The sequence below is a fragment of the Mesocricetus auratus genome, unplaced genomic scaffold (genome assembly GCF_017639785.1).
Source record: "Mesocricetus auratus isolate SY011 unplaced genomic scaffold, BCM_Maur_2.0 Super-Scaffold_100004, whole genome shotgun sequence".
In the NCBI taxonomy this organism is placed as follows: domain Eukaryota; kingdom Metazoa; phylum Chordata; class Mammalia; order Rodentia; family Cricetidae; genus Mesocricetus; species Mesocricetus auratus.
In genome coordinates, this window is record NW_024429189.1 from 2,684,796 (window position 1) to 2,706,327 (window position 21,532).

The 21,532-nt window shown below is 54.2% G+C and overlaps 1 protein-coding gene across 10 annotated transcripts in view; it reads left to right on the top strand.

Annotated features, from left to right (window-relative positions):
- The window catches only part of Ntng2 (netrin G2), a 59,239-nt gene extending 42,669 nt beyond the window's left edge, over window positions 1-16,570 (top strand). For 7 of the 10 annotated variants that reach the window (XM_040745119.1, XM_040745121.1, XM_013124743.3 and 4 more), the window contains 8 exons: window positions 3,151-3,323; window positions 5,703-5,729; window positions 6,611-6,736; window positions 9,845-9,919; window positions 11,592-11,693; window positions 13,246-13,413; window positions 14,796-14,930; window positions 15,514-16,570. In XM_040745119.1, the coding sequence (XP_040601053.1) occupies window positions 3,151-3,323; window positions 5,703-5,729; window positions 6,611-6,736; window positions 9,845-9,919; window positions 11,592-11,693; window positions 13,246-13,413; window positions 14,796-14,930; window positions 15,514-15,746 (1,039 nt within the window). In that variant the 3' untranslated portion in view covers window positions 15,747-16,570. The remainder of the gene's footprint in view (window positions 1-3,150; window positions 3,324-5,702; window positions 5,730-6,610; window positions 6,737-9,844; window positions 9,920-11,591; window positions 11,694-13,245; window positions 13,414-14,795; window positions 14,931-15,513) is intronic. The other 3 variants (XM_040745123.1, XM_040745124.1, XM_005085435.4) reach the window with 3 other exon arrangements.
- Window positions 16,571-21,532: the final 4,962 nt, after the last annotated feature.

Sequence of the window (21,532 nt, forward strand, 5' to 3'; positions counted from 1 at the left end):
AAAGGATTGAGGGAGAAAACACCATAAGTGGGGACCTCCTGTGCCTCAGTTCCCTTACATATCAGGATGACATGTACGCAGAAGGCCATGAAGGCAGGCAACCTGGGCAGCCCAGCAAATAGTGCGTATTTGGTGGGGTCTGCCTCCAAATTCCCTGCCCTGGAAGGTGTCCCCTGATGAGCCCTGTTCCTAGTGAAGGAGACACAAGCACAGGAAGAGAGAGACAGAGACAAGGAGACATGATGAAGGGTCTGACCAGGCTGAAAGTCCAAGGGGCATTAGCTGGGCAAAGTGTGGACATGAGGAGGCCTAGAAGGATATAAGAAGTGGGGTCTGGGAACACAGAGCATCACACAGCCCATGCTGGCAGGAGAAACATGGTAAGATGTAGGATTCAGCAGGTCTTCCCCAACCCCATGCTACCCATAGCACCCGGGGCCTGGCATGCCACTACCCAGATCCCAACAACAGTCTTTATGGATGATGACAGGGACCCAAGATGCCTGCTGGTTTCCTGCCTTGGCTCTGGTGCCCAGATGAATCCATGTGCCCAGAGCAGCCACCATGCTGTAAAATGTCAACTAGCCTGTTGTGCCCCAGTTGGACACCCCCAACCACCACCATATGAGTCTCCTCTCCATCCCAGGCACCTCCTCACACTCTTGCTCTTTCTAGAAGGCTCCCCATTGTTAGCTAAAGTCCAGCTTTCACAAGAGTCCCTAGGATTCTGGCATGTCCCCGTCACAGTTTCTCTGTCCTAAAATGTGCGTGCAGCATTTGTTTGTCTTTCCATTCTGTCCCCTCTCTCCTGCCACTGCCCGCTCATCACCGACCTCTTTTTATCATCTCCTGGTTACACCCGGTGCTCATCAGAGAGGGGACCACCGTCTCCTTTGTCAACCATTAACTTACTTAACTCATTTAACTCCCCAGCTCAGAGCCTGCCACATTAGTGCTGCCCTGTAAATATTTTTCCTTGCATATTTTAATAAAAATAAGATTCCATTCGGCACACAAGTCGGCAATTTGCTGTTTCCAAATATTGACAATACATCTTGGGAGTCTGCCCATCTCAGGGTAAGGCAGACTTGTTCACACAGGCACCTGCTTGCCTCCCCAGCTCCCCACTAGTTTTGTGGGTTTTGTCTTGGTTTTCTGGACAAAGACTCTATAGCCCTGACTGACTTGAGATCCCCCTGCCTCAGCCTCCTGAACACCAGGAACTGCAGGTGAGCACCATCATGTTCAGATCTCTTTAACTTTGGGCTTGAACTTTGTATTCCCCCCCCCACACACACACAAAGAGAGCCTCCTGCTCCAGCCATCTTTTTCCCTAGTGTCTCTACTGTGTAGTCCTCTGTCACCCAAAACCACTTTCAGTTGTCCCATAACTGTACTTGTATTTCTGGATTTTTCTAGAAGACAGAGACTTTAAGAACCAGTGTGCAATAGCATCATGACAGCCGATACACAGTAGTATCATAAACGCCCCCAATATCAGTTGCCATGTGCTCTCTAGGTACACTTGGCATTCATCTGACTGCACCTGGCCCTGGATTGACAAGCCTTTGAGGTTCCTCAAGGGTTTGCTGGACTCCCCTCCCTTCAGAACAGCCTTTATCCTCTGTCACCCATCTAGTGAACAGCCAGGTACCTGCCTGCACCGTGTGGGCTGCATCCCACTAGGTGGCATTCAGTGTGTGGCTCTGTCCTCGGTGTTTCTGGTCCAGACTTGGTCTGATTCGAGTGGTGAACATTCTAGAAAGTTCATTTTCTGGTTGTGTCATCTGTGTTCTGGGCTGTCATGGCTCCATTCTTAGGGTCCCCATCTCTATCATGAAATGCTTCCATAAAAAGGAAGTACCCTCATTGATGTTCGGTTACCCTGAGATAGAGCTTACAGAAGACAGGCAGAATCCATGCTTATTGCTTTCCCTTTATTTACCGGTTTGCACAATGATGAGCTGCCTATGAATATTTGAGTAAATGGTGAATAATACATGTGTGGGTGAACTGACAGGGCTGAGGATCTGGGGTTCTTTCTGTCACCCTCAAGTGCCTGGGTCTGTAGGCTTCAACCAGGACTCTGTGCACAGAGAAGGTGCTGGGGCATGGCTTCTACCTGTCGCCTGTCTACCCACCTCAGTTAAGAGCTAGGGTAGGCGGGGAGATGTAGCTTAGTGGGTCAAGGGTTTACCTAGTGTGCACAAAGCCTTGGTTTCAATCTCCAACGCGCGCTCGCGCACACGCACGCGCGCGCACACACACACACACACACACACACACGCTAAACTAATTTAACTTTGGGGCTGAAGAGATGACTCAGAGGTTAACAGCACTGACTGCTCTTCTAGAGGTCCTGAGTTCAATTCCCAGCAACCACATGGTGGCTCACAACCATCTACAAGTCAATCTGGCGTCGTCTTCTGGCATGTGGGCAGAACACTGTGACAAATAAATAAATCTTTTAAAAAATTAATTTAACTTTAAAAAATGTGTGTGCTAGCCAGTACCTATACTCCTAGCTCTTGTGGGGTGGATATGGGAAGATCAGAAGTTCAAGGCCTTCCTTGACTATGTAGCTGATTCAAGGCCAGCTTGGGCTATGTGACCTGCTCTCTCAAATAATAAAAAATAAACCAGGCGGTGGTGGCATACGCCTTTAATCCCAGCACTTGGGAGGCAGAGACAGGCAGATCTCTGAGTTCAGGGCTAGCCTTATCTACAGAGAGGGTTCCAGGACAGCCAGGGACACACAGAGAAACTCTGTCTCAAAACTGATTATTTAATTAACTAATAAATTAATATAAAAAGGAGTTAAGGTGGTCAGATCACTGAAACATCTGGCATAAGGAAATCTCTCACCACTTAGGAGCAGAAGTCCAGGAATCCGGCCACAGAAGGCAGCCAAAACCAACCTCAGGGGGTCCAGAGCACCCCTGGCTGGGAAAGGTCTCCAAACTACAAGAGTGGACGTTGCTCCTCTTTGTCTTGAAGGAGAGTCTGAGTGTGCAACGAGCCACTGGCCTCCAGAGTCCCCTCCAGGGCAGCCAGCACAGTCCTGGCCAGTCCTGCTCCTGAGTTCTTGCCTTCACCAGAGGCGGGCTCTGGAGCTCACTACTGACCTCCCCCGTCCTCTGGTCTCCTCAGGTGCAAGTGCAACCTGCACGCCAACCTGTGCACAGTGCGAGAGGGCAGCCTGCAGTGCGAGTGTGAGCACAACACCACAGGCCCTGACTGTGGCAAGTGCAAGAAGAACTTCCGTACACGGGCCTGGCGAGCTGGCTCCTACCTGCCGCTGCCCCACGGCTCTCCCAACGCCTGTACGTATGTAGCCAATCCAGTGGCAGTCCTCATCCTGTGCTCCAGGACACGTGTGCACGTGCACGCATACACACACACACACACACACACACACACACACACACACACACACACACACACACCGGAGGGAACAGGTCCACTCTGGAAGCAGAGCAGGAGACCCCGTGGCGATTCTGGACAGGAGGTCCAGGCGAATGCCCCTAACAATGAGTGCTTATGGGGTGTATGCAGCATGTCACAGGGTGCTTCTGGCACTGAATACCCAGCCTAGCTTCCAGCAGCCAAGCACTAACTTTCACACTTTGCAGAAGTGTCCTTTGAGACGCTTGTCTGAGCCCCTGCTCTCGGCCCAGACTTGTCCCCACCTCACTCACCTACCAAGGGAAGCCATGTGAGAGTTTGGCCCACACATGTCTGCATCACAAGCACCCTTTGCATGGGGGACCCCCAAACAGGCTTCATGAAATCACAGCTCCCACAAGTCTCTGGGGTGCAAGCGGAAGGGAGCCTAGGCTGTCTTCTCAGATCCCTGATACATGAGATGCACCAAATGACCTGCTCCAGATTGAGGCTGCCCCAGGATCCGTTACCACACATGGCTTCCCTGAGCCCTTACAATACCATAGGAGCGCCATGATTACTACCCCCCACCTTTACCCCCACACATGCAGATGAGCACCCAGAGGCCCAGCCAGCCCAGTGCCCTCCAGGTTCCACAGCCAGTTCCAGCCAACACGGGGCCCAGTGATAAAGCCAGGGTCCACATAGTTCCCAAATCACATGCCCCATCTGGCGCCCTCCGTCACCCCTAAAAGATTCATGTGGCTTTAGACTGATCAAAGCTGAAGGCTGTGGCAAGGCAGACGGTGACAGGCATTGCGCGTGGGCTACAGCCAGCACTGTGACAAGCCTTTGAAGGCATGACTTGCCAAGCACCGCGAGGCACTCAAGGGTCTTCAAAGGCACAGAGGGAGCTTGGCAGGCTGCTGGCCTGCCCCCTATCTAGCTGCCTCCTCCTGGGTGCCTCTCCCCATCTCTTTGTCTACTGAACCTTGCTTAGTCCTTGTTGCTACCTCTCGCTGGTGGGCTTGTCGCCCCTCCGTCTGCCCTGCAGCCGTACCCACCCCATCGCTTGCACTTGGTCCCTTCCTCAGCCTCCCGACTGTCACCTCCACCTGGCATCATGGGCCACGACTCCTACCTGAAGAATACCTAGGAGGGCCACTGTCCCCATGTCCTGTCACACAGACACACAGACCCCAGAGTGGCTTTTCTGTGTCTTATCTCCTTCTCCCTGCTTTAGGAACCTTCCCCCACCTCACCCCCACTCTATCCACCTCCTCTCTGGGACCTCCTCGTCACAACCATGGGGGGGCACCCCCTCCTAGACGCCCACCTACTTCAAAGCCTTGGGAGCGAAACCCTAAGTAGTCAGTTCCCTGTGAGATCACCCTGCCCTTCCCCTCCCTCCCTCCCTATCTCCCCATCCCAAATCCAAAGTCCTCTGCACCCAGTCTTTTGGGGTTGGATTGTCCCCCTGCATCCCTGGGAGATTGCCCTGCCCTCCCCCTCCCTCCCTCCCCATCCCAAAGCCAAAGTCCTCTGCACCCAGGCTTTTGGGGTTGGACCACCCCCCCCATCCCTGTGCTTTTCTCACCCTCAAGACCAAACTCGGGGTCCCCTTTCCTCTGCACCCCCTCCTGAGTCCTCGCTTAGCTCCCACACTCCCAAGCTCTTCCATGTCTCCCGCATGCGGTACCTGCTGGGTGTGTAGGTAGAGACTGGAGTAGGGGTCAGGAGAAACATGTGCCCGCCCAGCCCACTGTCCCCACCACAAGGCCTTTCTCAGAAACGCCTAAGGAAAAGCCATGACTGGCCCCTTCCTTTTGTGACTGTGACACTTCCACGCAGGGATGGTGACATCATTGGGTAAACCAGCCCAGGCTTCCCTTCCCACAGTGACACAGAATACCGAGAGACCTGGTTTCAGAGTCTCACACTACCGTGTCTCCCAGCAGGCCGCACCTCCTAGTCCCTGTTGATATCTCTGTCTTTGGGGACATTCTCTTGCCTCTTAGGGATCCTGAAAGTTAGGATTAAACAGGAGGGAATGCTTGTCACAGTGTCCTGGGGAAGAAATAGTTCACGGTATCCCTTCTGCAAAATGGACTGAAAGCAGCCTTCAGGCAGTCAGTGGTGAGAGCCCCATCGGTGTGGGCCCAGGCTGCCCCTGTGACCCAGCAGAGTCGCAGGCCCTCTAAGTCTCCTCCCCCTGAAAGACACCTCTGTGGGCTCCCCCTGCCTTGTACACTGTCCTGTGCCAGGTGAGGGTGGTCAGGCCTTGTCTGTAACACTGTTACCCTCTTGTGCCCCTACAGGTGCCGCTGCGGGCTCTGCCTTTGGCAGTAAGTATGCCACACTCAGTACAAGACTCTGGGGCTGGGCCTGGAGAGTGGACGTGAACAGGCTTGGCCTGTGTTCCCTGCATCTAATCACAGCAGTCTGCTCTTCCACCTCTCACCCCAGCTCTCCTAGAAGCTTTCTCATGCTGCTTTGGAAGAAGAACAGGGCCTTTGTGCATGTGTGGCCCCCTGGCCCCTGAGTGGACAGACTCCCTTGTCCTGCCACACCCCATTCCGTCATTTGTACACAGCCAAGAATAGGGGACCTTCTCTATGAGTGGCAGTGTCTGTCCTCTGAGTCTGACCACTTGGCACCTCCTCCAGGCAGCCGGCCTGCTCTGCCGCAGGCTGGAGGGGCAAGCTCTGATCCCAATGCTTGGATGTGTGGGGTGTGTCGGGCTGGGGAAGGGCATCTGCAAGAGTGCAGGTGTCTTTGAAGTCCCAGGAATGGTAGGGGCGTCTGACGTGGGTGTCTGACGACTCCCATCCACGTGGTCCTGCTAAGTGTTGAGTGGAGCCAGGTGACTATGCAGAGCAGGGCACTGCAGCATCCCATTTAGACATTGCAAACTCACCCCCTTCCCTCAAAGATCTACCTGCTTCAAGAGTCAGCAGGAAAGGGCTTGTCAGTGTCAAACTGTGGCAGACCCCAAACCTCAAGGATGCTTCCAAGTACATGGTCACCCTCCATCATGTTTCAGCGGTGACACGCCCTGACTGCCTGTCCTGCCTCAGCCAGGCTGGTCCCTCTCTAGGATGCTAGTGGCCAGAAGGAAACTGGACTCTGCAGGCACCACTGGTATTTGCCCCCAACATCAGAGCAAGGGAAGACTTCTCTGGGATGCCCCTATCCACCCTTTCTTGCTTTTCCCATGTCTTGCCAGGTACCAACAGGTCCAGCAAAGACCATGCCCCCAAAGCCCCTGTGGCCACTGAGGCCACAAAGAGGGGCCCTATGACTTCTATTCCCACCCAAGTCTCTACAGCTCCCAGCACCCCACAGTCCACAGGTAGGTATGAGAATACACCCAGGGATGCCTACTCCCCTCAGCTTGCCTCCCTCACCCAGGGAAGAGCAACACTTGCTTGCTTCTTAGAGTAGAAACTTAGAGTAGCACTGGCTGAGGGGTCCCCAGGCCGTCTCAGGAAATCATCCCAGCCAGGAGTCCTGGCCAAGGCAACCACTGACGCTCCTGTAATCTCCTAGTTCCCCCAAGCATTGTAAGGAAGGGTGCAGAGGCCAGTGTAGCGAAGGGGACCGGGAATCTTGTAGGAGGGTGCCCAGAGGTGGTACCTTGTCACCCAGACATGTTTCATCATCCATCCATGGAGCTGGCTCAGGCTCTGTCCCTTCCTGGCCACCTACTAGGTCCTCTGTGCAGCTGCTGGCCAGTGGGGAGAACAGAGCCTGATCAGTGGAAGAGATCAGGGCAGGAAGAGCCGAGGGAAAAAACAGATTCCTAAACACTTGGGAGCAGAGACAGGCCCAGGCCGGCTTCCCGCCTTGCAGCAGTGACTGCAGGTACAATTACACATGGGCCTACAGAGTTGGCTATTTGCCCTCCCAAGCAGGACTTGTGCATCCAGGTGGTATGGAGCCTGGTGTGGCCCTCTGGACTCATCTGGGCAAGTCTAGTCCACTGTGGATGCTGGGAATCTAAAGGGATTCCTCCTCCCAGAGGGTCCCAGCAAGATAGTGGTCAGGTAATTTCCTTCTAGCTTCAGTAACACATCCTCCTCCCTTCTCAGGGGAGACATGATAGCAGTTCCTGTTCCTTGGACCTTTCTTCTCTCTCATCCGTTACCCCTGCCTAGACACTCCTTGTCTCTGGAAGGTGACATCTGAAGACAGAGATCCCTCCAGCAGCTGGGGAAGGGATCAACCCCATGCTCTATCTTGTCTCTGCTGCCCAGGGTGGTCTCTCCAGGTCCAGTGACAGCCTTGAGAAAGTCACTTTCCCAGGACCATACCACAGCGCTCTCTCTCTCTCTCTCTCTCTCTCTCTCTCTCTCTCTCTCTCTCTCTCTCTCTCTCTCTCTCTCTCTCTGTCTCTCTCTTTCTCTCTGAACTCCTCCTCTCCATGGGGACATGTGCAGGGGGCTGGGCCAGGAGATGAAGACTTTTAGAGGAACATCTTGCTGCCAGGAACCCCTCTGAGGTGGAGGGATCTGGACTTTCAGGCCCAGCTGCTGCTGGAGACCTTTGCATTTTGTTGAGCCTGTGATGGGCAGAGGGGAGCAAAAATTACCAGGAAGGGGCAGGGTGCTCTGTCTGCACTGACCAGTGGTCCGTGGAGGGCAGGGATAGGCACCGGCTGTCAGGTACTGAGGGACTTTGAACCCACTTGGTAGCTTTGTGGGGCAGACTGAAGTTAGAAATTAAATATGAGAAGACAGGGAGCCCAGTGAGATTTCTCTAGAAGGATGGGGTCTGAGTTATGAGAGACCCCTGGAACACAGGGCTGGCTGACTCCAGGATTTTGCTAGGGAGCTGGAGGCATGCCCATCCTCCAGGCTTCAATAGCAAACTCCCTATGAGTATCAGATCTGCAGTTCTGAGCCCTGTGCTGAATGGCTGAGCATTAAGAGGAGGTGGTGGCTTCGAGGTAACAGCCAGTCGCCTGCACCTTCCCATCTAGGACATCCTTAGCTCATGTCTGCATGGCCACTGGAGCTTGTACCCAGAGTCCCAGGGACACTTGGCACATCTTAGATCTGGATGCTGCTTGCATTAAGGTGCCTGGCGGCTTGGGGAGAAGTTACTGCAGCTATGGTATACAAATTACACCTCAATTAAAGCAGAGAGAGAGAGAGAGAGAGAGAGAGAGAGAGAGAGAGAGAGAGAGAGAGAGAGAGCTTCCCAAGTTCCCAGGAAAAATACAGACCAAGTTGGAACACAGGGCTAACTCCATTCACTCCCTGACCTCTCTGCCACTTGGGGCCACTGCCCTGAAGTTTAGGTGCTTGGAAGTGGTCCAACCATTAAGATCTAGCTAGCATGGGTCCCAAAGGACCCTTGTCTGGTCTTGGCACACAACACAAGACACCTGAGCATGTCCCAGCAAAACCCAGGCAGTTTTATCTTCCTGGAACCAGCACCTTCTACCTGGCTCTCAGACCTCTTTGGCTGCAGCCTAGCTGGGCCTTGAAACCCCAGTCCCAGATGTTTCTGTCTCCTGCCAGTGTCAAGCCTCTGGAAGGCATCTCTGTGTTGGAAGCCCCTAATCCTCCCCAGCCTCCTCGTGGGGGGGGGGAGACAAACTCAGAAGCAAGATGCCTTCGGGGTGGATTTACCAGGGCTCTTAATTAAGCCCTTGCCAATTTGGGTCCTGCAGCCTTGTCTCTTCACTGAATACCATATTAATGTCAATTTGATGTCCAAAGGCTTCAGGCTCCCAGCTGGGAATCTCCCGCCGTTTTTCAACTGTTAGAATTTCTTTTTCTTTCTCCATCAGTCACCAGGGGTAATCCTTTTCCAAAAGGGAAGGCATCAGCTTCCCCTTGATGTGCCCCCAACACACACACACACACACACACACACACACACACACACACACACACACACAAAACCTTCTTGCAGTTCTGTTCTTTGAATCTGGCAAAGTGATTGCTGCCTGCGTGCCTTACTTTGTGTCCAGCTCCGGAAACTGAATGTCGGGGGGTGGGGGCGTTGGTGAGCCATGATGAGGTTCCTTGATTCTCAAGGCAAGGAGCAGAGGCTGGAAGGGCAGTGGTCAGAGAGGCGAGTTAGACGTCAGAGGACACTCTGTGGAACCGTCTAGAACCTTGCTCAATGTGTCTTGCATCCTGGCCAGGACATCAGCCTGAGGCTTCACACACAGGACTTGTTACGACTGGCCTTAAGCTGTAACAGAGGCCACACAGAGGGAAGAGCCTTTGAAGGCCATGTCAGGCGTGGGACCTCCTCTTATCAGGCGTCAGCGTGTGCACACCCTCTGCAGGCTGCAGTGGCGTAGATGCTGCCTCCGTAGTGGATTTGGAGCCAGGCCCTTTGGCCAGTGTAGACAGAGCCTGTAGTGTCGCTTTTTACAGAGGCCTCTGGAAGGGCGGGGCATCATCCCTCATGTGACTTGATTTCTTCTCTTCTTCCTCCCAAGGGCAGATCAAGCCACCTGATGTTGCCCCCCTTGGGGACAGCTCCCTCTGGCCCCAGGTGTCTACCAGTGCAGAAGGTATGGGGGGCAGGGCCTATGCTAGGCCCGAGACCCTGGAAGCTCCATCTTAGACCGTTGGGCCCCTCCCTCTGTAGTAGGGTAGCAATCTTATATGCTGGGCCTTGGGGAGGAGGGGACTCCAAGAACTGAAAGAAGTGGGCGAGAGAACTCAAGGGTCAAGCGATGAGGTAAAAGGCCTGGTAGATCCCCAACCAGCTCCGCACCTATTGGTAGCCAGAAAGTGATATCGCTAAACCTTCTCCAGGGGCTCCATTACAGGAAACCCTCATTACAAGAAACCCTCATTACAGGAGACCCTCCTCTCCCTCCCCACAAAGTCACAGGGTCACAGGATACCTGTGCAGCTGATAGGGCTCAGAATAGGGGTGACAATGAATAAAGGCGGCAGGAGAGGCCTGAGGCAAAGACTTAGCCCAGCAATGAACAGTGCCAGTTAAGTGAGGGTGTGGGCAATGTAGAAGCCCCCAGGACCAGGTCAAGGGCACTATTCTCCCACTGTAGGGGAACCGTCAGGATGTGCAGGGGCTACCTTGATTCTTAGAAGGGAGGCTGTCCTCATCGGTCCCTAGATGACCTGCTGTCAGCCCTGTTGTCCTTGCCCTACCCCATCAAACTCCTCAAGTTCCCCTCCAGCCCCGGAGATGAATGAGCCAGGCTTGGAGCTCCCCCTGCTGGCGTGTTATTGCGCAACTAGGAGGGCTGGACCCTTAGCTTCTAGCATCCTAGAGGTCCCACAATCCTCTCAGTCATCTCCTGCTCTGGCCTCACTGAAGAGACAGAAAGGCCTAAGAGGAAGCACAGAGGCTGATTTCTCTGTGCTAGGAGCATGCTCACCTTAAGAATGGGGCACTGGTGTGTTCCAGGTAGGGAAAGGCTGCCTGCATTCTTGGCCTAATGACACTTTAAGTCTCATCCAAGGACCGCAAAGGACCTGCCCTAGCTGGAAGAGAAAGATGTCCTCAGACGGAAAGAAGATGCAGTCTTAGAACTATTTAGGAATATTTATTTTATGTGTATGAGTGTTTTGCTTACATGTATGTGTGGGACTACATGCATGTCTGGTGTCCAAGGAGGTCAGAAGATGGGGGTGCATTTCCCGGAACTCTGGAACTGGAGTTACAGTTATGAGCTGCCACATGGGTGTTGGGAACTGAAACCATGTACTCTACAAGAGCAACAAGTGCTCTTAACCACTGAGCCATCTCTCCAGCCCCAAGATGCAGTATTTAATGCCAGGTTTAGACTCAGCATTTGATGACCAGGGAAGTTCAGGGGACAGAGGAAGAGAGCAGAAGGGCAGTGACATTTGCTTTCAATCATCCAAACATCTCTCAGTGTTAGCAAATGCCTCAGCACTAGGTTGGGGATTAGGAGAGGGAGAAGGCTCTTGGGGATTGGTCCAGCCGGATAGGTGTCCTCGGTGGCCCAGAGACAGTGGGTGTTCACTCATTGCTACAAGGTGCTTTAACCTGAGACTCTGAAGAGGATCTCACCCCACACTCAAGGGCCATGTGGTCTCTCACTGCCTCAAATGTAAATAGGTGATAGAGTTGCCTGGTGCCAGCCCAAAGCACTCAGAAGCCTTGGTCTAGCTTCTCCCTGAGTAGAGATGGCCTGCCTGCTGGATGGACCATGGCTGGTGTAAGCACTTGTTTCTCGTCTCTCTAAGCTGTGGCTGCCTCTGCTGCTGCCCCCTCCCAAGCCAAGGGCACCACACTTTTCCAGCTCAAGCCCAGATCTCCTCAAGTGATACCCATTGAAGAATTTCAAGGTAAGATGACCTGGGCCAGGCCTCCCACCTCTTCCCCAGATCACTGGAGAAAAACAAGGCAGGACAGAGCTAGTCAGTGCCAACTCGGAGAACCCTCCCAGAATAGCTGGGTCAAGGTTAAGCATCGTCTCTCAGCCCCAAGGGAGCAGAAAGCAGAGATGAGTCAGAAGGCAGCTCCGACACAGTGGGCAGGCACATGGCAGGAGAAGCAGCTGCCACAAATAGCCTGTCCTGGCTCCCCTGGGAGGTGTGGCCCAGGGGTTTGCTTGGTTGGAGTGGAATCTGGGACAAACTGGGTCACTGGCAATGCTCTTTGGGGCATTTGGAGGATTCTTCACCTCCTCGGTGTCTCTGGAGGGCTCAGGTGAAGGGATGGGTCAGGCAGACCTATGGGTGAGTCCATCAGTTCACCCAGCTGTTTCTCAAGGGCGTTTCTCCAGGGTCTCCTGTGCCTTTGACTATATGGAGACTAGATCAGCACCAACCTCTGCTCATCACAAGAGGGAGGAGCTGCCAGGTGGTGGTGCACTCCTTTAATCCCAGGGAGGCTCTAGATCTCTGAGTTCTAGGCTAGCCTGATCTACATAGTTCCAGGACAGCCAGGGCTACACAGAGAAACCCTGTCTTGGGGGTCGGGGGGAGAACTGTGTGTGGCAGGCTGGAGGTGTGGCTTGGTTGGTAGAGTGCTTGCCTGGAACACAGGAATAAACCCTGGGCTGGAACCACAGCACAGCACTAACTGGGTGTGGAGTTATGTATACCAGTAACCCCAGGAGGTGTAGGTAGGAAGGTCAGAAGTTCAAGGTCATCCATAGCTACAGACGGAGTCCAAACTCAGCCTGAGCTACCTGAGACCCTGTCTCAAAACAACAAAACCAAACACACTTGTGGGAGGGATTGTAAAAGGTCCCACGATGACTTAGAGGTAACTTTCCTTGGTTTGAACTGAGCAATGAGATCCAAAAACCTGGCTGGGACCAGAAAAGGCCAGATGATGTCCAGAGTCTACAGTGCCCATCAAGCTTGTAGGGAATTCTAGCTAGTAAGAAGAGGTCCCCCAGGGGCTTGCAGGGACAGAGACAGCAGCCAATTTCTCTCTTCCAAAGCAGCATGGGAAGGTTCTGTCCCATTCCATCATGCCCACATTTGTGTATGACTCAATTCATCCACAGGCCCTTGAGGGGTCCAGAGCAAACCTGAAACCCTCTGCAAATGCAGCCTGCAGCACAACCCCACCCACCCACCTTGCATGAGTCAACTGCTGATCAGCCCCAGCACATGGGCATCCTCCAGACATCACTTAGCTCTCACACCAGTCAAGTGTTAGCATGCCCTGCCCTCCCTGACTCCCTGCCCATAGGCCTCCTGGGGGACTCGAAGCTAGGAGAGCTAGCCTTACCACATCCTGACCTGGAACCACTTCCCAATCCTTCTCCCAAATATGCCTCCTCCCACCTTCCCTGTATATTCTTGGGTATGTCCTTCTCTGTTTGCCTCAGTTTCCCCCAAATGCTCACTGACCACTGGTGTTTCTCCCACTTGGCTGGCCCAGACTGTGAGTGCTATGGCCACTCCAACCGATGCAGCTACATTGACTTCCTGAACGTGGTGACCTGTGTCAGCTGCAAACACAACACTCGAGGCCAGCACTGTCAGCACTGCCGCCTCGGATACTACCGAAACGGGTCTGCCGAGCTGGACGACGAGAATGTCTGCATTGGTAAGCACCGGTGGCGGGGGCAGGAATCACCAGGGGAGGTGCAGACTCTCCCTCTCGAGGGTGTGTCCCTCAAGAAGAGGGTGAGGTCCTCTTCATCTGGGCATCTCGGAGGGGACAGAAGCCCCTTTGATCTGCTGCTAGTGACTGTAGGCACTGGAAACAAACACGGGCACTAGGTAGAGCTGAAGGCTTACTGTGCACATTGGGCCTGTCCCTTGTCCTCTCTGGGCTCCTCTGAAAGCTGGATGGTGGACTAGGCGAGGGTTTCCATCTCTCCTCTGTTGTTGAAACTGGTCTCAGATTTTCTGAGCCTTATGAAGCTGCGCCTGCCGTGGCGGGCGCTCGCTCACTCTCTAGTTTTCTGTCACAGCACTGGCTTGTATGTAGAGAAGTTCCATGGTACTCCTTGGGCCTGGACAGGGGACAGACCCTAAAAGCCAAATCCATAGCTCCCAACCGACACCCAGTAACATGAAAGGGCAGTCAGGACTGATTATCTGTTTCCAGCAGGGGCCAGGTCTCAGACTTGTGAGCTGCCAGATCCTAGCCAGCAGGACCACAGCCCATCCCCCACCCCACCCCCACCCCCCACCAGCACCACCTGGCCAGCTCAGTTGCAAAGCTAGAGCTGTCACTCTGGATCATGGCTGAGGCCTTCAGATAATTCCATAAACTCTAAAGTGATCAAACAGAATTGTGTTGCCAGTGTCACACAGGGCCAGCTGCAGGGACAGGGCACGGCCTCTGGATCTGATTAGAGGTGCCCCTACTTCTTCTCTGTCTGTGCCTCCATCTCAAGCCAAGCACTGGACTTCAAGGACTGGGGGGCCAGGGACACACACATCCTACACACACACTCTCTCTCTCCCTCTCCCTCTCCCTCTCTGTGTGTGTGTGTGTGTGTGTGTGTCTCCTCTCTATCCCCCTCCCCTCAAACCAACCAGAGCAAGCAGGGAGGAGAGGTTAGCTGCTGGTTGGCTGCTGTTCCTCTAGCCTTGGGAGAGAGGGTAACATACACTAGACAGCCTCCTGGACAGACACCTGTCACCTGTCACACTCTTAGTTTGTGATTGGAAACAATCAGCTCCCTTCAGCTGTCCGGAGAGGGGGATGGAACTGGCCCAGGCCTCACAGTGGGATGTTGGATGCCAGGAGAAAGACTATACAGCCTTCTCTGGCCATGTGGATGGCCCGGCAGTCCCCACTGCAGCCCAGCCACGAGGTCTCTTGTGGGAAGCATCGCCGGGGAGCGCAGAGACCGAGCTAAAAGAGATATTAACAAGAGATATAAAGGTTGGGTTTGGGGCAGGACCTATTTGAAGGTGCACACAGGCCCTTCTGACTGCACGTGCCCCATGCGCTTGTGTGCCCCCGCCCCCCAGAATGTAACTGTAACCAGATCGGCTCTGTGCACGACCGGTGCAACGAGACAGGCTTCTGCGAGTGCCGGGAGGGAGCGATGGGACCCAAGTGCGATGATTGCCTTCCCACGCACTACTGGCGCCAGGGATGCTACCGTGAGTAGACCAGCCCCTGATGGTGGAGCCACCAGGCTGGGGGAAGTGGTCCAGGATGGTGGGAGGGGCCTACGTGGGTCTGCTGCGGGCTGGGATGGGCTTCTAGCAAGTGGCTACAGCAAGGGCCTGAAGCAACCAGGGGGGAGTTCAAAGTGCGTAGGTGGGGCTTAAGTGGGTATTGTCTGGTCTTCAGTGGGCGGAGTCCGTGGCAAGTGGGAGCCAGCAAGGAGGGGAGCTGAGGGTTGAAGGGGAGTTAGCTGGCTGGAGTTGGCTGAGGGCGCTGCAGTTTGCACTAAAGAAATGTAGGCTTGGAGAGACCGAAGAGACTTAGTCTGAGAGAGCGCTCCAGGTACCCGCAGCAGAGTATGCAAATCTCTGAAGGCCGACAGCAGGTACGGACTACTGCTGGGGAGGAACTGGAGACAAAGAGAGTAAGGGTCACAGGCGGGAGTCGGGCAGGAGCCCGGGCCCACCGAGCAGCAATATTTGTCATGGTGAGGTGTGCGTCCTACGCATCGCGAGTCCCACCCAGGAAGCTCAGTTCCTCCCTCCAGCTGCCTCAACTGTCCCCTCCTGCCCGCAGCCAACGTGTGTGACGACGACCAGCTACTCTGCCTGAACGGCGGCACCTGCGTGCAGAACCAGCGCTGTACCTGCCCGCGCGGCTACACTGGCGTGCGCTGCGAGCAGCCCCGCTGCGACCTCGCTGAAGACGGCGGCCCGGACTGTGACCACGCGCCAGACACCGCCCCGCGCCCCGACACCCTGCTCGGATGCCTGCTGCTGCTCGGGCTGGCCGCCCGCCTGGGTTGTTGAGTCCGCTCTAGGGGTCCGGGTGTCCCGGCCCGGCGGCGACACGGGTGCGGCTGAGCTGCTCCCAGGTGCTACTCGCAGAGTCCTCCCGTCCTCCCTGCTCCACCCGCGCTCACCGGCCTGCCCGGCACTGTCCTCGCCGCCCACAGGGGGCGCTGTGGAGCCCTAGCCCGGCAGACTGCAATTATCAGTTTTTTTCTTTTTTATGACCCAATGTCACAATCATTTTTCTGTTTTCCTCTTCCTCTTTTCCTTCTCCTTCTTTTCCCTCTTCCTGTCCTCCCCCCCCCACCTCTCCACTTCCTTCCCCCTCCTCCTTTCTTCTAGTTCTTATTCCTCCTCCACCTCCTCCTCTTCCTTTCTTTTGCTGACTGTGAGACAGGGACTGGGGAGAAATGCTGCTTATCCCAACCCGCTGGTCCTGTCACCCATACACAGAGAACTCTCGCGCACACCCCAGCGCCTGTTCCTAGCTGGCATCACCAACCAGGGAACCCAGAACTCCAGTTGCCTACAACTCTAGTCGCTGACTTGACTCTCTTTTTTGTATCTTTCTTTTTTCTCTCTCTCTCTCTCTCTTTTTTTTTTTTTTTTTTTTTTTTTTGCACTCACCAGATCCCAGGCCCCCAAGGAGGCCTGGTGATAGAGGAACTCACAGTCTGAGAGAGGGGTAGGACAAAGGGCAGGGATGGGCGGAAACTTTGTTTTCTAGAGAACTATTTTGTTTGTATCCGCTGTCCCTTGTGAGGGGGGACTCGGGTGGGAGCTGGTCACCGAGGGTGGCTGATGGTGTACAAGCCCACACACAGTAAAGGGAGTTCACAGCTGCCTCTGTCCTCTTGCTTTCTGTGTTATTAGACACTTGGAAGGTTTGGATGGAGAGGAACCCACCAAAAAATCTTTTAAGAAACAATTCCTTCTTGGGGCCACTGTCTCCCAATCTGTCCTCTCCTGGTATTCCTCCCCCTCCCCGTTTCATCTTCAGCCAAGCTGCTGACCACTGCCTGGTAGGTACTTTTCCAAACAGAGGTGCCCCCCTTTCCTATAGCTCCCCCCAAATTCAGAGCATCTGCTAATGGAAGCCTCAGGAAGGTGACTCAGGGAGAATTCTCTCGGAGACTGAACCCCATGCTGACTTGTAACTCACTTCTGTGGCTGCTTGGGATAAATGTGTTGTCTCAGCCTTGTTGGCTCCAGAGCCTCAGGTCCAGTGTGAGATTACATAAAACTCCCAGCTGCTGCCTTCGGAGTCCCAAAGTGGGCACTTCCCCTGCTTGCTTGCTTGCTTAGGTGCTTGGTATGTGGGCAACCAACAGGTCACTGCAGCTGGCCCACCTGGGAGGTTTCCCCTCCTCTGCTTGCCCTAGAGGTCAGGTTCCTCCAAGAACCCCTTAGTTTCTTGTCCTGGTTCCTAATTGCCCCCACTGCTCCCACCAGTGCCCAATTCCTTGTTATCTGCCAGATGTTCTTTCTAGGCTGTCTCTAGCCTTTGCTCATCTGAAGCAAAGCTAAGATAGTGCTTGGCTTTGGGATTTACAAGAGATAAAGAATGGAATGTTGGCTAACTGAGGCCGAATGCTGCCCCCTACTGGTTACTCTTTGTTCTGATTCCCCTGCACCAGCAGGAGTCAGATCCAAGCTCTAAGGGGGACTTCTGTCAGGGCCCTGGTTCTATCTACAGAAGCCCAACATGCCCAGGTAAAACATCTCTGGGGCTCCTTGTACTTGAGAATGGCCATGTGACACAGCTCTGTCAAATGAGATATAAGCAAAAGTGACAGACAGGACTTCCACAAAGTCCCTGAAAGTCCTGCCGCCAGCCCTGGCCACAGTGTGCCTGCCCCAGCCCCTCTCTTGCCTCTCCCTGGTGTTCAGTCTGCAGGGTGGAGGCAGGAGTCATCTGGCTGAGCATGAGTGCAACCTCAGGATGGGGGGCGAAGCAGATGTTGCCTGTGTGAAGACCCAGCCAGGCTGCGCCCCAAGCTTCTGAAAGTGGGGGAAAGGATAAACATCCACAGGAGGCAAGCTGTGGCAATTGAGGTTTCTGTTTCAGGCAGAATTGCCCGTTCCTAAGTGCCTGGCCTTCCTGGCTTGACATCTAGACAGCTAAAGTCCACTGAGTCCAGAGAAAAAAACAAAACACCCAGTTCATCACACAAATCAGCACCCAAGACTGGGACATCACCGCTCCCTAGAGCAGGGCTAGCCTCCACCTTCCCTAGGGGAGCAGAGGGTGAGCTGATGCAATCCCACCTTCCTGCGAGAGGACTGGAATGCTGGAATTGGAAGGAGGACCCAGCAGCTGTTAGAACCACGATGATCTAGGTCCCCGCCCTGGAAGCAGAGTGAGACAGACACATGCACAGAGGCCTCTGGAAAACGCTGGTCTGTGAAGGGTATTGGGACAGGGGTTGGGAAGGGCCAGCCTTGGCCTGACCCATGCATGGGTTGGGTAGGGCTTTGAAACATAAATGCTATCATGGCAGAGCTCTTGTCTTGAGCAAGGGTATTGCAGCACAGGAGGCCACTGGCTCTGTTAAGGGTCCATGGTGACTGTGGAGCAGAGCCTCCCACGAAGAGGTTGTGAGCTCAACACCAATAGTTACTACACACACATACCCCTTTCTTTGTTTTTGTCTCCTGTGTAGCTTTGGAGTTTGTCCTGGAACCCACTCTGTAGACCAGGCTGACCTCAAACCCAGAGATCCACCTACCCTTGCCTCGTGAGTGCTGTAGTCAAAGGTGTATGCCACCACTGTCCAGCAACACGTACCCCTTCCTTTATATCACCTGGGAGTGTCCCAGGACACTGGAGAGGCCTAAGACAAGAGAGGGGGACCTACTCTGTCCTTCCTGGCCTCTCAGCTCGCCTTGCTGTGTCAGCATCCCTGGAACCAGCCAGTCTTCTCTGGAGCTGGTGCAGTGCATTGTAAATCAGAATGGCAGCCCCAATCCCTAAGGACTGCTCAGGCCCTGACCTCAGCTGGAGGGTGGAGGGAACATTGCCAGTAGCCATTTGGAAAACTGACATCTTCCAGATCATGGAATGAAGGAGAAAACAAGGTCACCCAGGCCGGAAGTCACAGTCCAGCTTTGGATATCTGGTTCCCAAGGCACAGACAGGGGAGGGAGCACCCTTGGCCCAGCATAGCAGCGCCCACCTGAGGCACCATGCAGAGTTAGGATGTTAGCCCTGCTCTTAATCCCACACTTACCCCGGGACCAGGTTTTCATCTTGGCTCTGATGACTCTGCAGCTTTTGGTGGCAGAGGTGGGGAGCCTTAAGCATCAAGGCTCTGGTGATGGAGCCAGCAGCACCACAGTCCTAAGCAGTGACATCTGCAGGTACCTCAGCAGAGGCAGAATTGCCCTAAGTTTAAGAACCATTGTGTTAGGAACGATGGTTCATTTTACAGAGGGGCAAGTAGAGGCTAAGAGGAAGATCATGATTGCTAAGGAACCCTGCCTGCCTCTGCAGCTCTCTGTCTTCACTTCTCTTTGCCCACCTCCCTCTTCTATCCTGACTGGGGGTCCCTGGGGAGCCTGGCTTCATCCCCTTGACTGCCAAGAGCCAGGGGAATCCACCCTGTACACAAAGGCTGCCCTGGCCCTGGCCCTGGCCCTGCCCCCTGAGTAAACAGGACTGCTGTGTTGGCAATCTTGCCTCCAACCATGCTTCACAGTTACGAGGCATTTACGGGAGCCTGGGGATCAGCTCACATCTCTTGCAGGTCTGGAAGGAATTGGGGTGAATCCGCTGGCCTCCCCAGGGTAAGCCCATCCTAGATCATCTTAGGTGGGAATTGTTAAAGGGATGGGCCCTGGTAAGTGTTACTGGTTTTTCTTTTAGAAAGCACACACTGCAATTTATAGGCAAGTTAGGAAATATGAAAAAGCTAACAAAATATATGTATATTTTGAGACAAAGTCTTGCTATGCAGCCCAGGCTGGCAGAGGACTCCTGATCCCCTTTTGTGACAGGACCACGAGCATGTTAAGTTAAAATTACCCACAAGTCTCCATCCAGCTAATAGCTGTCAATGTTTTTGATAGCTATCTCCAGCATTTTCTATAACAAGTACCCCACAAGAATTACTCGCCTGTCCTTCCAGTTCCATAGGATGCTGGGATTACAAAGTCACTCGGCTTTTGCGTGTGTGCTCTGGGGATCCACATTCAGGCCACACTGCAGCAACTGCTTTCTCCACTCTTTAGATATCTCATTGAACCTGGAGCTCACCAATCAGCCAGCCAGGCTGTCCAGCCAGCTCCAGGGATCCACCCCTCTCTGCCTTCCAAGTGCTTCATTTACAGGTGAGCACCACGGTGCCCCGCCTCGTACATGGGTGCTGGGGATCCAAGCTCTCGTCCAGGCCTTGGCAAGCACTAACTGGGCCATCTTCCCAGCCCTCTGAAGGTAAAAAGGCCAGCACAACCTTTCATCTCTTCCCTCTCAGCCTCAGCTGGTGGCAGAGGGACTCAGCTCCCCACAGGGAGTCGCTGCATGCTTCTCTGTGAGGACAGGGTCTGGCAGGTGCTCCAGCCTCACCCACCCCTCATGGCAATAGAGGACTTTCTGTCCTAGAAGGGCAGGCCTGGGACAGGAGCACGTGGGGTGCCAGCTGGTTTCCAACCTTAGCTGAACAAGCAGGTGGCCCTTGGGACACAGCCAGGAGCTGAGACGGGCACTTTCCATAGCTGATCGGTGCCTACTTGTCCAGCCAAAAATACGGTGGCTACAAAGGCAGAGGAGATGGCAGCCCAGGCCAAGGGCCTGGAGCTTTCACCTGGATTTGAAGCTGGCCTCGACAGCTACACTTGGTGTGACTTTGACTCAGTCACTCTGTGTCTTGTCTTCTCATCGCTGAAAAGGGACAGTTAACAATAGTCCTGGTCTCCCAGGGCTATCTGAGTCACACTGGTAGGATGGAGAACATGCCTGCATAAAGCCAGCCACCTGTCGTGTCTACTGTCATGGACTGGTCCCCTGCACACCTGTCATGTGACACAGCCTCACCTCTGCTCTCTTTCTCCCTCCCTTTCTCTTTTCTCTCATATACCAGTGCGCCAGGCTCCAGGCACAATGCACAGCATCCTTCAGGGCTGTTACGGCCCAGCCCTACTTGCCCTATTCCTTCCTATATGTAGGCAGCTGTTGAGCCTTCATGCTACCCAGGAACAGAAAGACACTGCAGGTCTCTGTGCCCAAGAGATCCCCCTGCTCCGGGGCTGCCCTGGTATGTAGCAGCTCAGCTAGAGCCCTCAGGGCAGGAACCCCTCTGCTTACTTCTTCATGACTGGCCTGGGACTCAGAGCAAGTCTCCTTCCCCTGTCTTCAGCGCAGAGATTACAGACTTGCTCCTTCTGGTTGTTCTCCCACACATGTTGTATAGATGGACTTGGAACTAGGCAGGGAAATTAGCAGGGCTGGAGAGAGAGGCATGAATGGGCAGTGAGTATCCAGGAAATGGACATCTAAGGATAAACTCCCAGTGACCTTTCTGGAAGGCACAGGTAGTCACGTGGCTGTCCTGGGTTCCCAAGTCCAGGGAAGACCTCTGGCTGCCTGCATGGTCTACCAACCTTTGCTGACCACACACAGGGCCCAGGAGAAAGATAGAGAAGATACGAGCCGCCGCCACCGCTCCCACCCCTGGAAGAGGAGTATATACTTTCAGCAGAAGCCTAGCCCTGCAGGTCTTGGGAGCAGTGCAGGAAGAGAGAGTATTCTTCACTGCAGCACCTGGCATCGCAAGGCTATGGGCAAAGAGAATCCCTGCTGACAGTGG